Source organism: Lepus europaeus, chromosome 23, assembly GCF_033115175.1.
Source record: "Lepus europaeus isolate LE1 chromosome 23, mLepTim1.pri, whole genome shotgun sequence".
NCBI classification, from domain to species: domain Eukaryota; kingdom Metazoa; phylum Chordata; class Mammalia; order Lagomorpha; family Leporidae; genus Lepus; species Lepus europaeus.
In genome coordinates this window covers 27,711,644-27,726,376 of record NC_084849.1, presented here as the reverse complement: position 1 = coordinate 27,726,376, position 14,733 = coordinate 27,711,644, and the positions used below count along the sequence as shown (strand labels likewise).

Here is a 14,733-nt window from a genome sequence, read left to right as displayed (position 1 = left end):
GACTGGAGCCGCCGCTCGCCTGTCCCAGCCAATCCGCGCCGGGGCCGGGGGCGGAGCCAGCCCGCGCGTGACAATGCCCGCCCCTCTGGGCATGCGCTCTCGCGCCCTCGACGGGGCGGACGCGGGCGGCGTTGCTCTCAGGGTTGGGTCGCGCAGCCCCGACTTCTCCATGGCCTCCAGCCGTACCATTGTCTCCGCGGCGTCCAGAGGCGCACCTCTCTCACCAGTCTGTGGCCGCCCTCCCTCCTCCCCTCACGGGCACTCCTGAGCTCCGTAGGCTCGGTAGTGGCTGGAACACAGAACTTAGAAACCAGCATTGTTGGGCTCAGGCCTCCCTGAGCTCCAGCCCCACGGCCCAGATGTCCACTGGGGACGCTTCTTGGACATCTCACAGGAACACACCCAGATTCGAACACGGTTTCTTCTCCTCCCTGCCTTCTGGGTCAGCCTCTGAATTCGCCTTCCACACCCCCAGCGCTGAGAGGGTGCGCCCGGGAGTGCTCCCCATTAGCCCCGAGATCCATGGAGTCTGATCAGGTTTTTCTTTTCTTTTTTATTTGTTTTCATTTATTTGAGAGATCTTCCATCAGCTGGTTCGCTCCCCAAATGCCCACAACAGGCAGGGATGGGCCAGGCGGAAGCCAGGAGCCACGAACTCCAACCAGAGATGTCAGGGGCCCCAAGGGCTTGAGCCTCCAGGGAAGAATGAGCTGGAAACTGTATGGAAAGCAAGGAGCCGGGACTCAAACCAGCACCCCAGTGTGAGTCGCAGGCATCCCAAGTAGCAATGTAACCCCCTGCGCCACAACGCCCACCCCTAACCACATGTTCCTCCCAACTGATACCCAGCTCTCCCTGACAGAAGAGGGGGCACCCGCCGCCACCTCTTCCTGAGGTCGGGGAGGAAGGGGGAGCCAACCAAGGGGGAACCAGGGGTGCAGGCAAGAGGCTCAAACACACCTGGGCTCACATCTCCATTCTTTCTGCCCTGTTGCACTTACAAAATAAAATTTAATGCAATGTAGTTGTACCTCTTTTCTTTTTTTGGAAAGATTTATTTGAAAGGCAGAGTTAGAGAGAGGAAGAGACAGAGATCTTCCATCCACTTGTTCACTGGGCCACAGGGAAGCCAGGAGCTTCTTCCGGGTCTCCCATGTGGGTGCAGGGGCCCAAGCGCTTCGCTCTTCTTCAGCTGCTTTCCCAGGAGCATTAGCAAGCAGGGAGCTGTATCAAGTGGAGCAGCTGGGACTCGAACCAGCACCCACATGGGATGCTGGCACTGCAGGCGGTGGCTTAACCCGCTACAGCACAGCGCCAGCCCCTGTACCTTTCTCCAGATAGGACAGGCAGCCTCTGAGGATCACACACACCCTTCATTGCCAGTGATGTGGCAATGACAGTGCTACATGCTTTGTCAGTTCACTTGAATTGTCTGAAATTATCTACAGGGGCCAGCATCTCACATGGGCGCCGGTTCGAGTCCTGGCTGCTCCACTTCTGATCCAGCTCTCTGCTATGGCCTGGGAAAGTGGTAGAAAGCAGAGCCTTGAGTGTGCCACCCTCCCTCCAGCAAGGGCAGGAGACATTGGCATGGGAGTGGGGGAGGGGTCTCCGGCTAGCAGGATGGGGGGAGGCTCTGCAAAGGATAAGGGGCAGCCATCTGCAGCCACGACCCCTGGAACTCAGGGGGATGGGAGGGTGAGCCTGAGTCAGGTAACCCTGGGACCAAGAAAGCCCAAGGGGCCAGGACTAGGAGACAGAGGAGGCCCCCCCACACCCATCCGTAGGTGCCTGGGTGAATCCAGTCGTCCCAGTGTTTTCAGGCAAGGACAGGAGATACTCCCTGGGTTTGAACCCCTGGGGGACCAGGCTCTGTTCCGGCTGGAAGTGGGGAGCTTGCCAGACAGCTGAGAGCCCCTCTCCTGCAAGCTCTGGGCATGTCTGCCTGTAAGAGAACAGTCTGGCGTGGTTGGCGGTCATCAATCACCCACGGAAGGCTTGGCATCCCAAGTCCACCCCAAGGGACCTGCCTCCCCTCCCCCACGCCCCCACCCCACACACACACACACACACACACACACGCCCTAAGCCAGCAGAATCCGCGGTTGGAGGCCCCAGTCCAGGTCTGCATTACCCTCCAGGCACCTCCCTCTCCCAGCTGGGAAGTGGAGCGAGGCGGGCAGTCTGGTGCCTCGAGCCCTGCGGAGCAGCGGCCGGCCTGACCGATGCCCTTTCATCATTGCACTGCTTCCCAGTGGTCCACAGTAGTGCAACAGGGAAAGAGTGTCGGGCAGGTCTGTTGGCGGCGCCTCTCCCAGGGCCGGGGGGATCTGAAACCTGGAATGCAGGCCCACCGGGGGCGGGGCCTCTGCCTGGGGGAAGGGTGCCCTCTGACCCCAGAGGCCCAGGCCCGGCTAGGATCTCAAGTTTCCATGGAGAAGCGAGTGAACTGGGCAAAGGGGGAGGGGAGGGTTGGCAGGCTCAAGCCCCCCCCCACAGCCCGACCTGGGGGGTGGGTAAGAGCCCATTGTGGGGGGAGGGGGTCCCCAAGGCTAGTCCCAGATGCTTTGACAATATCATTGCACTGCTTCTTAGAGCACAGTAGTGCAACCTCGTCAGAGCACCTGCAGCCAGCAGCGGGGACACCAAGGTCCCCAACACACACAGGGCCCCGCGTGGGTGGGACCAGAGCCCCTGTCCAGGACACTTTGGGAATGGGCCAGATCCCGGCCAGGCTGCCATAATGGGCGTCTTCAGAAACCGGGGGCAACGAAGACCTTTCCCACTCCCACCCCACCCCCACCCCCACCCCCACCCCCAGACGTCTCGGGATGGCGATGGGGACGGGAGGGCAGGGGCTCCACGCCGGAGGATGGGGGCGGGGGTAGAGCTGCAAACCCGGGGGAGCGGCGGGCCGGACGGTGGAGGGGAGCCTGGACACAAAGGAGAGGGGCCCGCGCTCCGCTACAGTCCAAAGTCCGGCCGGAGCCCCCGGGGAAGGATGCCTCAGCCCGACGGCCCTGCGCCCAGACCAACTCTTCCGGCTCCGGGACCCCTTCCGCCTCGGGACCCCAGCCTCTGGCCCCTGGCCCCCCAACCGTAGACTCCCCGTTGCGTCCCAGCGGACTCCTGAGCTGAGCGAAGCAGGAGAATGGGGGATGGGTTGGGGTGGGGGGGCTTCCCGCCTTCTGGAGTTTCCCTGCCGAGAGGGGGAGCCGGGGGTCCCGACAGCGCCTCTCCCCTCGCTTCGCGGGACCCGGGGCGGGGGGGCGTCCCTCGCCCCAGACCCAGCTACTCACTTGGACGACCCTTCCACCCAAGCCAAGGGCAAGACGCGGGAGGCTAGCGGGAGCCGGGGGTCTCGGCCGTTGTCCGTCGCCGTGCTCCCCACCCAGACGACCCCCGCACCTCGTGGCGCCCTCTCGCCTGTCGGCTCCATCTTTAACTCGCTGACAGTCGGAGGGGCCGGGTCCCCGGCTGCTTAGCATAGCGCCGAGCTTATTGGCCGATGCCGGCGCGGGGGCTTCGCCTCCTGCGCGCCTATTGGCTGACGCCCGAGCGATTTCAAAAGAGCCTCCGGGCTCCCATTGGCCCGGCGCCGCCCGAGTCTCGGGCTCGCCTGCTTTTAACAATGAGTTGCTGCGAACGCTTCGCTCCCCATTCATAAGTTTATCGAGAGGGAAACTTTGCCCGCCTTTTCTCAGCTCGCGTGTGCTGCAGCCGCGGCGGGAGGCGCGGGCCGAGCGGCTGCGCCCACCTGGGAGCGGGGAGCTAGTGGGGACCCTCGGGAAACGCCTCCCGCCCCCCACGGGGGCCGAGCCCGCCGTGGGACAATGCTTCCCCCCGCTTCCCGCACGGGATGTTCAGAGGCTGGGTCCCCGCGTGGTTGCGATCCGCCGTGGACGAACAGGGCGTGCAGCCGGGCTGACAGCCGAAGGGGATGGCGCAGGACGCCCCGCACCCTTGCACAGGCCCTGGGGTGCCGTGGGGGGCGGGGAGGGGAAGGACACAGGTAGGCACTTTGGAACCCGGTTGCCCCTCTGCAAAATTTGAGAGGAAAACTGAACCCGCTTCGTTGGGCTTTCTGCCAGGAGCAGGTGAGATGCTCTCCGCCGCTGGGATCTCCTCTTTTTATTTGAGAGGGAGAGAGCGCGCTTCCATCTGCTGATTCATTCCCTAAACAGTCTCAATGGCTGGAGGCTGAAGCCAGGAGCCAGGAGCTTCTTTCAGGTCTCCCTTGTGGGTGCAGGGTCCCAAGCACTCAGGCCACCCCCTGCTACCTTCCCAGGTACATTAGCAGGGAGCTGGATCGGAAGAGGAGCAGCCCTGGGGTTGCCCATATGGGATGCCGGCACTGCAGAGGCGGCTTAGCATTCTACACCACGGTGCCGGCCGCTGGGATCTGTTCTGAAAACTCCCCACCTGACTGTGCTGGGCAAGGGTGGGCAGACAGAGGCGGGAGTGGGCTAGTCCTGCCCAGAAGGGACTGGCGGAGGTGCCCCTGGGACTTGCAGTGTCCTCTGCACTGTAGGTCGTGGCTCTGCCTGGGGGCTTTATTCTGGTCTGAGAGCCCCTTCCTGTACATTGGTAAGCACTTCAGAGTGGTTACCCACCCCCTCCCCACTGCCCAGCAGGCCTGGGCAACCCATGGTGGGTGACTACCCCGGCTTCCACACCTCTTTGGAGTTCTGCACTGCGGCCCAGATTCCCTAATGTGACTGAGCTCTGGTTGCCCAAAGGGGTAACTGACAAAATGTCCATCATCAGCTGCTTTCCTTCTGTCTCCCGACCCTCTACTTCCATTCAGATCCTCAGGTCAGGTGAGGGAGGGCAGGGGAGGATGGATTTGAAATGATGCCCAAGAAGGCTGGCAGGGGACCAGCGCTGTGGCACAGTGGCTTGGGGGGCCGCCTGCAATGCTGGCATCCTGTATGGGTGCCAGTTCAAGTCCTGGCTGCTCCACTTCCAATCCAGCTCCCTGCTCATGCACGTGGGAAGGCAGCAGAAGATGGTTCAAGTGCTCGGGCCCCTGCCACCCATGCGGGAGACCCAGATGGAGTTCCTGGCTCTAGGCTTTGGCCTGTTCTGGCCCGAGCTGTTGCAGCCATTTGAGGGTAAACCAGTGGATGGAAGATCTCTCTCTCTCTCTCTCTCTCTGTAATACTGCCTTTCAAATAAATAAATAAATGACATTTAATTAAAAAGGTTGGCAGGGGTTAGTGCTGTGCAACAGTGGGATGGGCTGCCACTTGCAATGCCAGCATCCCCTATGAGTGCTGGTTGGTGTCCCAGCTAGCCCACTTCTTATCTAACTCCCTGCTAATGTGCCTGGGAAAGCAATGGATGATGGCCCCGAGTCCTTGGGCTCCTGCCACCTACATGGGAGACCCAGATGGAGCTCCAGGCTCCGACCATTGCAGCCATTTGGGGAGTGAACCAGCAGATGGAAGACCTCGATGTCTCTCCCTCTCTGCTACTCTGCCTTTCAAATCAATCCATCAACCTTAACACACACACACACACACAGTGGCAGTAGCAGGTGGGGAGGGGAGGTGTACTGGACCAATGGCCTACACATGACCACCCTCCTGTCCACTCCCTCCCCCAAATTCACAAATGGGCAGAGCTTTTCTGCCATGCTGCCCCATCCTTTAAATAAGACCAACGGTTCTCCCAGATGGCCACACGATTCCAAGCCCCTTCCAGCCAGTTGCCACCTTGGCCTCTCTGGTTCTTTTTCGGGGATGGGCACCCTTTAAGCGTTTCCCTTAATAAGCCCCTACTCCGCGGAGTTGGCAAATCCAGGAAGCTTGTAACCCCCGTCGTCACCTCTAGAGGGCACCCACGCACCGGCAATGCCTCCTGCCGGCTTCCTTTCTTCCCGGGTGGGGATCCTGACCGCCCCAAGTTGCGCCTCCCCTCTGGTGTCTGCGCAAGGCAGTCCTTTGTGGCTGCTATCCCTTGCAATAGCCTTGGGCGGTCACGGTCGGGACCTGAGATGCCGCACACCTAGGGGCTCCGGGGAGGATGAGGATGGGTGGGGTGCTGCTTGTACCAAGATGAGGGACCCTGTGCTTGCTAATTTCCAGCGGGAGGACACAGCCCTCACCTGGCCCTGGGTGGAGACGGCCGGGAGCCTGAGGTCACCTCTTCGGTGCCCCACCCCGGCTGGCAGGAGATGGGACCCCCGCTCACCCTGCCGCGGGGACACAGCCCCAACCCTCAACAGGAAGGGGCCGGGTACCACCCGGGGAGGATGGAGGCCCGCACTTGCTGAAGGCAGTACCGCAGTGCATGCAAAAGCATTCAAAACGTCAGCAGAGGCAGCACTTGGTGTGGCAGCTAAGATGCTGGCCGGTGGAGCCGGTGCTGTGGCACAGTGGGCTAAGCCTCCACCTGCAGCACCGGCATCCCACACAGGCGCCGGTTCAAGTCCTGGTGCTGCTCCTCTTCCGAACCAGCTCCGTGCTTGTGCACCTGGGAAAGCAGCAGAAGATGGCCCGAGTGCTTGGGCCCCTGCACCTGTGTGGGAGACCTGGAAGGAATTCCTGGGTCCTGGCTTCAGCCTGGCCCAGTCCTGGCTGTTGTGGCCATTTGGGGGGGGGGGTGAATCAGCAGATGGATGGTCTCTGTCTCTCTCTGCTCTCTATAAATCTTCAAGGAAAAAAAAAAAAAAGGATGCTGTTTGGGATGCCCGCATCCCATGTCAGAGTACTTGGGATCTAATTCTGCTTCTGCCCCACACTCAGGGGTTCAGCAGGTGTTGGCTGTGGTACCTGGGCCCCTGCCACCCATGTGGGAGACCCAGATGGAGTTCCAGGAGCCTGGCTTTGGCCTGGCCTGGTCTCAGCTGTTGCAGCCACTTTGGGGAGTGAACTGGCGGGATGGGAGACTTTCTCTCTCTCTCTCTCTCTCTCTCTCTCTCTCTCTCGTCTCACCAAGGAAAGAAAGAGAAGGCACGGGAGAGGGAGGAGGGTGAACGGGAAGGAGGGAGGAAGAAAGGGCAGGTGATGCTATGGATATATTCAGCCAGGCCAGGTTGGCCTCTTCGCATTGAGGCAGAAATCCCAGTGCTTGCTGGAGCCTCCCGGTCAGCCCCAGGCTCAGGGCCAAACACAACCACGGATGGGCATTCTTTAATCACAAAGGCACTTGGGGAACTCCCTCCACACCCGCCAAAGTCTCTGGCCCTCCCTGGCCGCCCACCGCACTCAGAGTTCGTCGCACTCAGAGTTCGTCGTGAGCCCCAGCGGGCTCCGCCCCCGGCTTGATGAAGACGCCCTCCATGGCCTTCCACGTGTTGTGCGTGTTGGCGCTGGCCATGCCGTGCACCTCGTGCTGGCCCCGGATCGGGTTCCCGTACTGCTCGCCGGTGACCGACAGGAACACGGAGGTCCCCACGTGCTGGAAGCGCACCGCGGCCTCGCGCTCCCAGTGCTGCCCGGAGCAGCGCACCGTCCACAGGTCCAGGTCGTCCCCCTCGCCGTCCTCCCCAAAAGCGCTCACCTCCTGCGTGTGTATGCACAGTGGTCACCGCCAAGGGCCACTCGGCCGGCAAGGGCACTCACACCCCAGGGAGCTAAGGCTGGCTTCTTCACATGCTCCCCACCCCCGTCCAAGGCTGAACCCCTCTCCCCAATCCCGCAGGGTCTTTATCACCAACTTTGTCTTAACCCCAAAGCACCTTCCTGGAGCACCACCCCCCAGATGCCAACGTCTTCCAGCCTGGGCACCAGCTCCCTCTCTCTCCGCCTCTGCTGCCTGCTCCTCCGGGCCAGCCCGAGCCTGGAGCTCCTGCTCCCTCTGCTTGTGGGCTCCCACCAGCGCCTACAAGAGGAGCGACCCTGGACGTGCAGACCGCCCCCTCCCGGGAGGCGGGACCCCCTGCAGTACCGCTAAGTCCCAAGAGGGGGCGCTCGGCGCGCGTTTTTTCCACCCCCGCCCCCTTGACTCGGAATTCCCGTTTCGCAGAAGCTGAGGCTCAGAGCCGGGCAGGTGGGGGGTCAGGGAAAAGGGGGCGCACCCACCTGGTTGTTGGACAGCGGCGACGGGAAGTGGTGCGTGTGCAGGTTCTTGCCGGTGAGCACGTGCGTGAGGCGCACCGCCTGCCCGCAGCGCACCGGGGCCCCGCGCGGGCACCCGCCGTCCGCGCCGCCGCGGATCCGCCAGTAGCTGTTGGCGTCGTCCGAAGCGTCCACGCCGGTCACCGACTGCTGGCCGCTGCCTGAGGAGCGACACCCGGGCCGGCCGCGGCGTCTCCCGTCAGGCGCGGCGCTCTCGGGCCCCCCGGCCGGCCCCCCATCGCCCGGGACCCCACCTCCCCCCACACACACAGCGGCCCACACGCCCCCCGCGCACCGGATCCGTATTTGATGTCGTGCGAGTGCAGCCGCACCCTGTGGTGCGTGTTGAAGAGCTTCAGCACCGAGCCGCACGTCACGAACCCCGCGCCGGTCTTGGCAGCCACGCCGGCCGGCCCTAAAAGGGCCAGCAGCAGCCCCAGCAGCACCGGCCCCGCAGCGCCGCCGCCGCGGCCCGCGCTCCACATCGCCGCCGCCGGGCTTGAGGCGCTCGGGTCCCACCGGCCGCTTCCGTCCTCGCCGCGGGGCCAATCCGGCTCTGACAGCGCCCCGCCCCACAGCGGCCAATCGCCGGCCTGCGCGGCTCTCCCTCTGCGACGCCATTGGCTCGCGGGGGCGGGGACCCGCCCCTCCGGCTTGGTAGCGAGGCGTCTGGGAGGGGGCTGGAGACACGAGGACGCGTTCGATTGGTCCACGCTTCCGAGCACTCGCCAATGGGAAACGCGTGTGGATGAGAGCGCCGAGTCCCGCTGCCGCCCATTCCCCCGGTGCACCCGGCTCAGGCCCCTGCGTGTTCCTGGACGCTAGGGTCTCTGCGCTCAGACTGCGCGCCGGCGGCTGCAGGGTCTTGAGGTTGCGGGGTCCCAGAGCACACAGATCCCCAAGGCACCTGGGCTTTCTGAAGTTCCCTGGCCACTGTGACATTTGGCCCCTGGGGCAGCAGAGGGCAGCACGGAGCTATGGTGCAGGTGCAGGGGGCCCCGGAGCCGCCTAAGGGACAGCACAGGCCACGGGGCGTGAGCAAGCGAGCCTGGGTGACCGTGCGTCGGCTGAAGGGGAGGAGAGCTTATACCGCCGTTTGCTTATCCATTGCCAGGAGCATCCTTGGGTTGAGCGGAGTTCCTTCCAGGCCCCTGCGCTGGGGGTCTCAGGGGATCTGGCTCTGGGCTACACCACCCCAAACACTGACTAGGCAAGGCACAGGGGCCCCAGCAAAGCAAGGAGAAAAGTTCGTTTTAAATAAATCAGCCAGGGGCCGGCGTTGTGGTGCAGTGGGTTAAGCTGCCGCCTGGGGCGCTGGCTTCCCATGTGGGCTCAGTTCCAGCTACTTCACTTCCTGCTGGTGCCCTTGGGGAAACAGCAGAAGACGGCCCAAGCGATTGGGGTTCCTGCCACCCACGGGAGAGACCTGAAGGAAGCTCCAGGCTCCCGGCTTCGGGTCAGCCCAGCTTCGGCTGTTGCAGCCATTTGGAAGAGAGAGATCTTCCATCCGCTGGCTCACTCCCCAAATGCACCTGGGAAAGCAGTAGAAGATGGTCCAAGTGCTTGGGCCCCTGCACCCCTTGTGGAAGACTTGGAAGAAGCTCCTGGCTCCTGGCTGCAGCCCAGCCCAGCCCTGGCCATTGTAGCCATTTGGGGAGTGGAACAGTTGGATGGAAGACCAGAAGATCTCTCTCTCTCCCTCTCTCCCTCTCTCCCTCTCTCCCTCTCTCCCTCTCTCCCTCTCTCTCTCTCTCTCCAAAAAAATACTTCTCAAAAAAAATTTTTGAAAGGCAAAGTTATAGAGAAAGAGGGGAAGACAGAGCTAGATCTTTCATCTGCTGGCTTTCTCTCTCTCTCTACAATGACTAGAGCTGGGCCATGCTGAAGCCAGAAGCCTGGAACTCAGGCCTGCCACGTGGGTGCAGGAACCCAAGGACTTGGGCCAGCTTCTGCTGCTTTCCCAGGTGCATTAGCAGGGAGCTACTGTCTCCTGGTGGGCTGTCTGCCTGTGTGCATGGGGTGCATGTTGGCAGCTCAGCACTAGTCCACATTCTGCAACAGTCCAGGTCCCTCAACCCCGACTGCGGGCTCCTGGGGAAGTTGTGGCTGGTCCAGCTTGGGACAGGGAGGCACCACCAGTGGCCGTCAGATGTGGCCAGGCCCTGGCTGACCAGTGACCACCACGTGGCCTGGCGTGGAGACTCCAGACATTCAGGAGGTGGAGCTGGGAAATACAGATTTGGAAGACAGGTAGCTGTGAGCGCACCAGGAGAGGCGGTGCAGGGTATGTGGCTGGTCATAGCCAGGAGGGAGCCAGGAGAAGCAGGGGCCCCGAGTCAGACACCACCAGCAGTCCCCAACAGGCTGGAAGGACCAGGAAAACTGCAGGTCGAGGTGAGGTCACAGGGTCACAGGCTCAGAGCTCTGATGCTACTCACAGCCAGGTGCACAGGAACAAGGCAAGTTTCAGGACAAAGAGAACCAGGCTCGGGGGCCTGGAACTGTGGCGTAGTGGGTTAAGCCGCTGCCGACTGCAACACCGGTTCGAATCTCTGAAGCTCCTGGATCCTGGCTTGGGCCTGGCTCAGCTCTGTCTATTGCAGCTACCTATAGAACACATCAGTGGGTTGGAAGACCTCTCTCTCTCTCTCTGACTCTGTCTCTTTCTCTATGTCTCCCCCCACCCACCCCGGCAGAGTTACAGAGAGAGGGAGGGAGAGACACAGAGAGATCTTCCATCCACTGGTTCACTCCCCAAATGGCCGCAACGACTGGAACTGGGCCAAGCTAAAGCCAGGAGCTCCATCCAGGTCTCCCATTTTGGTGTAGGAGCCCAAGCACTTGGGCCATCCTCTGCTGCTTTCCCAGGTGCATTAGCAGGGAGCTGGATGAAAAGTGGAGCAATTGAGATTCAAACTGGCACCTGCCCTTATGGGGTGCCGGTACTGCAGGCCGGGGCTTTAACCCGCTGCACCATAGCACCAGCCCCACACTGTCTTCTAAATAAAGAGGGAACCAAGCTCATCAACATATGCTTTATGTCTGTTTCTCTCATCCTTGCCTTGAGAGTCTCAGCAGAGCTGACGGTGGGCTCAGGGCGAGGGCTGGCTGGGCGGCAGCCACTCTGGGGGTGCTGGCAGAGGAGCAGGGAGAGGAGTGCTCAGAGCAAACATCCAGGGGAGGTTCCCTGGGGGATGATCCCCCACCTCATAGGGGATCCACGGGGTTCAGGTTGACATAGTGGCTGATGAAGGCCTCCGACGGGGGGCTCAGGTTCTCGTCCCCCTCCCCCTCATCATCACTAGCACCGTCGCGACCCTCACTGTACTCTCCATCCAATCTTTTCTTGGACTTGGGGGGACTCGTGCCCATGCCGGTGCCGGAGGACATGGACAGCTTGGGCTCCGACAGACTCGTGGGTGTCTGTCCATCTTGTGATGTAGACTCCCGGGGGCTGTACAGCTGGCTGCCTAGCAGCTCCGTGTCGGAAGAGAAGAAGGGTTCGGTGGCCTGTTCCCAGCCAAGGGTGGTGCTTGGCTCCGGTTGCCTGGCGCAGGCCGGGCCACCGTGCTGTGTGGCGAGCTGGGCCGCCGGCTTCCTCTGCTTGGCTCCCTCCAACTTGTGCAGCAAGCAGCTCCAGTCCATCTGGGAGGACAGCCGGATGTGCGAACCCTTCACCGTCTTAAAGCCCAGCCTCAGGTCCATGAGCGTCTCAGTGATGGGCCTGGAGAGGAAGCCGAGCTTCTTGGCGAGGTTGTGCTCGAATTTGTACTTGCAGATGAGCAGGGAGACGGCGCGCTCGACCAGGAAGCTGGAGATTTCCTTGTACCCAGGGTCGGAGAGCTGGGACACGCTGGACGTGGGCGAGATGGAGGGCAGTGGCTTCTTATTCAAGAACTTGCTGTTGGAGCTCTGCTGTGTGGCAGCCAGCCCGGGAGGGAAAAGGAGAGACAGATCACACTGCGTCCACGCCCCTGCCCGCCGCCGCCGCCGCCGCTGCTGCCCCTAGGGACAGCTCCACCCCGCCCTGATACGAATGCCTGGCCCCCCACACACATGATGGTGCTGTCACACTCAATAGCCAAGCCTTGATCACAGTGTCACCCAAACCCCGGCTCCCACCCAGGCCTGGGGCTGTGACAGCTGAGGACAAGGTTGCCGGGACAGTGCCTGTGCCGGGATACCCCCCAGGGGGCGAGCCACCTGCTCCTTGCTATCTTCCCTTTCTGAGCACCCCCCAACTCCGCCACTTAGCAGCGTACACGCATGCGCAGAGTGAGCCCCTGCCCCTGGGTTACAGGCAGCCAGACCTAGAATTCAAGCCCGCCCTGGGCCAAAGGCTGCTGCCCGTGAGGGATGAGAAAGGCCCTTTCTCCTGCTGCAGGGCCTCCAAGATTCAAAATCAATGGTTAAGAAAAAAAAAAAAAGACCCAGGATAAAAAATAACTTTTATTCTTTTTTTTTTTTTTTTGATAAACACCCTCCATTGGCTTTTGCCCCCTGCCCGGGAGATTTCCAACAGCACTGGGCAAGAGGCCTGGACCTTGGGGCCGCCTCGCCTGGTGACAGCGCTGCTAGCAGTGGTGGGTGAAGGAGCCCTTGGCCCACAATCTAGCTCCCAGGGAATGCAAGCCCTGGTAGAGAGAAGCCGAGGACTGGGAAAGGCTTCTTACTAAGGATGTGGTGGGAGAGGGCATGGGGACGAAGTAGCGGGGAGAGGACGGGCAGGAGGACAGGGGTGGAGGCGTGATCGGGCCCCTGAGGCACCCATGGCTGGAGGCCACCTCCACCGTGACCCCAGGGGCTGGCAGCGTGAGGTGCAGGCCCCGCCAGGGCCGGGCCCTGTGGCTGGAGCTCAGGGACACAGGCGGTTTCTGGGATTCGGGCTCTGAGACAGGCCCCTCCTGCTTGGGGTGATGTGAGAGGCTTGGGACAGCGGGCTCTCCCGTGGGTGTCACCTTGAGCTTGAATCTGGTGGCACTAGTCACGGAGGGGGAGCCCTGTGTGCCCTTGCTTTTCCTGTGCTCCATCCTGGGCATGGAGGTGGTGGTGTTGGGGGACGCTGCCTCCTCCTTGTCGGTGGGCGAGGCCAGCTGGGAGCCTGAGGGCAGCAGATCGTAGTGGAGGGGCAGCTCCGACGAGGCCTCCACGTTGGCGGGGAAGAGTGGGCAGCCGTCGTGCCGCCGGGCACCGCTGAGCTTGTCCACAGCCTGGCTGACCACGCTCTGCAGCGCGGGGAACAGGTGATGCTGAGCCAGGAAGTCCAGGGTGCAGTGGGGCTGGTGCAGCGAGCAGTAGCCAGGCAGGTCGAGGGCCGCTGGCTGGCTCAGCAGCGCCATGAGCTTCTTGTCCAACTCTTGCTTGAGGAAGCTCAGCTCCTCTTCGCTGGGCGTCTGCCCTGATGCTTCCGGGGTGCCCGTGCTGGAACTCAGCAGGTCTGAGAACCAGGACAGGGGCTGCTCCGGGGACCACTGGCTGGTGGTCTGGCTGCCCAGGGAATCCCACCGCAGGGAGTCCTTCCGGGAGGGCTGACTCCTGCTTTTCTGTGGGGAGAGGGGGAATCAGGCCTGCCCAGGATCCTGCCAAGCCGCCAGCCCTCCCGCCCCAGTCTCCACCCCACCCCACCGCATCCCCATGCCGCCAAGTCTGGCCCTCGGATCTCACCCCTTTCCTCTCCAGTTTCAGTAACCGCTTGAGGCTCTGCTCCAGCAAAAGCCTGTCTTTCAGAGGGGGCAGGGAGCCTGAGCCTCGGGCCCCCAGGTCACTGCCCTGGCCGTGGGACCCCAGCCAGTCAGCAGTGAGGCTGCTGCGGGAGTCCGACTCGGAGCTGCAGCGCGATGGGTAGTTGTTGGGGCGGCCGACGCACAGGCTGGGCTGAGCGCGGTGCCGGCAGACTGTGCTCCAGGTGGGCCGGGCCCGGGGCCTCCGCCCTCCGCTTGCCGGCTCCACCACCGGATCTCGCACCTCCACCAGCGGCACACCAGCCCCCGTCTTCATGGTGGCCATGCGCTCCGTTGCCTCCTCTACCACCGTCTGCAGGCTCTCAAGCACCTGACCCTCGGTCAGGAAATCCAGGAAGCTGCCGAAGGGCTGGGGGCCCTTGGTGTCTCGGCGGGGACCCGGCTGCGCTGAGGTGCCCCGCGTGAACCGCGGGGGTGGCACACGGGTCCACCCCATTTGTGGCAACGGGGGTTTCTTGAGAGACTGCACCTGGGTAGACAGGCAGAGCGCAGTGGGCAGTGGGCAGGGACACCTTTTACAGGGCGGGAGAGGACCCTGGCTCCCCATATGCCCAAGGCCAGCTCTGTCGCCCCTGCCCGGAGCACCTACTTCTGCACCTTGAGCCCTAGGCCCCGAGGACCCCTCCTGGGGTCGCTGGAGGTCAGCGGGGAACACGGGGAAGGGAAGTGGGGGTGATGAGGCCCCAGGAGGGCCCGGGCAAGGGCAAGGCAGCAGCCACGGCTGCTTAAGGAGGCCCACAGGCACCGAGCCAGGGAGCTGTGGTTTGAGGGGGAACGCACCGGGACCCTTGCGGGGGATCACTTACCCGGGCCACATAGGGACTGTGGCCGGCCTCATCGTCGGCCAAGTATCCCGAGTGGTAGCGGGAGCTGGCCATGGTGCGGGTGGCCAGGCCCGCTGCCGGCTTCCTCTCCCTTGCGATCCACAG

General features: G+C 62.7%; 2 protein-coding genes across 2 annotated transcripts; both read right to left on the bottom strand.

Annotated features, from left to right (window-relative positions):
• Positions 1–7,109: 7,109 nt before the first annotated feature.
• Positions 7,110–8,598, bottom strand: SDF2L1 (stromal cell derived factor 2 like 1). Its single transcript, XM_062182156.1, has 3 exons — positions 8,359–8,598; positions 8,028–8,224; positions 7,110–7,509 (listed from the first exon to the last, which is right to left on the bottom strand). The coding sequence occupies exons 1-3, from the start codon at positions 8,546–8,548 to the stop codon at positions 7,228–7,230; spliced, it is 669 nt and encodes a 222-aa protein (XP_062038140.1). The 5' UTR covers positions 8,549–8,598; the 3' UTR covers positions 7,110–7,227.
• Positions 8,599–11,270: 2,672 nt separating this feature from the next.
• CCDC116 (coiled-coil domain containing 116) lies at positions 11,271–14,682 on the bottom strand. Its single transcript, XM_062182331.1, has 4 exons — positions 14,611–14,682; positions 13,728–14,273; positions 13,022–13,606; positions 11,271–11,975 (listed from the first exon to the last, which is right to left on the bottom strand). The coding sequence occupies exons 1-4, from the start codon at positions 14,680–14,682 to the stop codon at positions 11,271–11,273; spliced, it is 1,908 nt and encodes a 635-aa protein (XP_062038315.1).
• Positions 14,683–14,733: the final 51 nt, after the last annotated feature.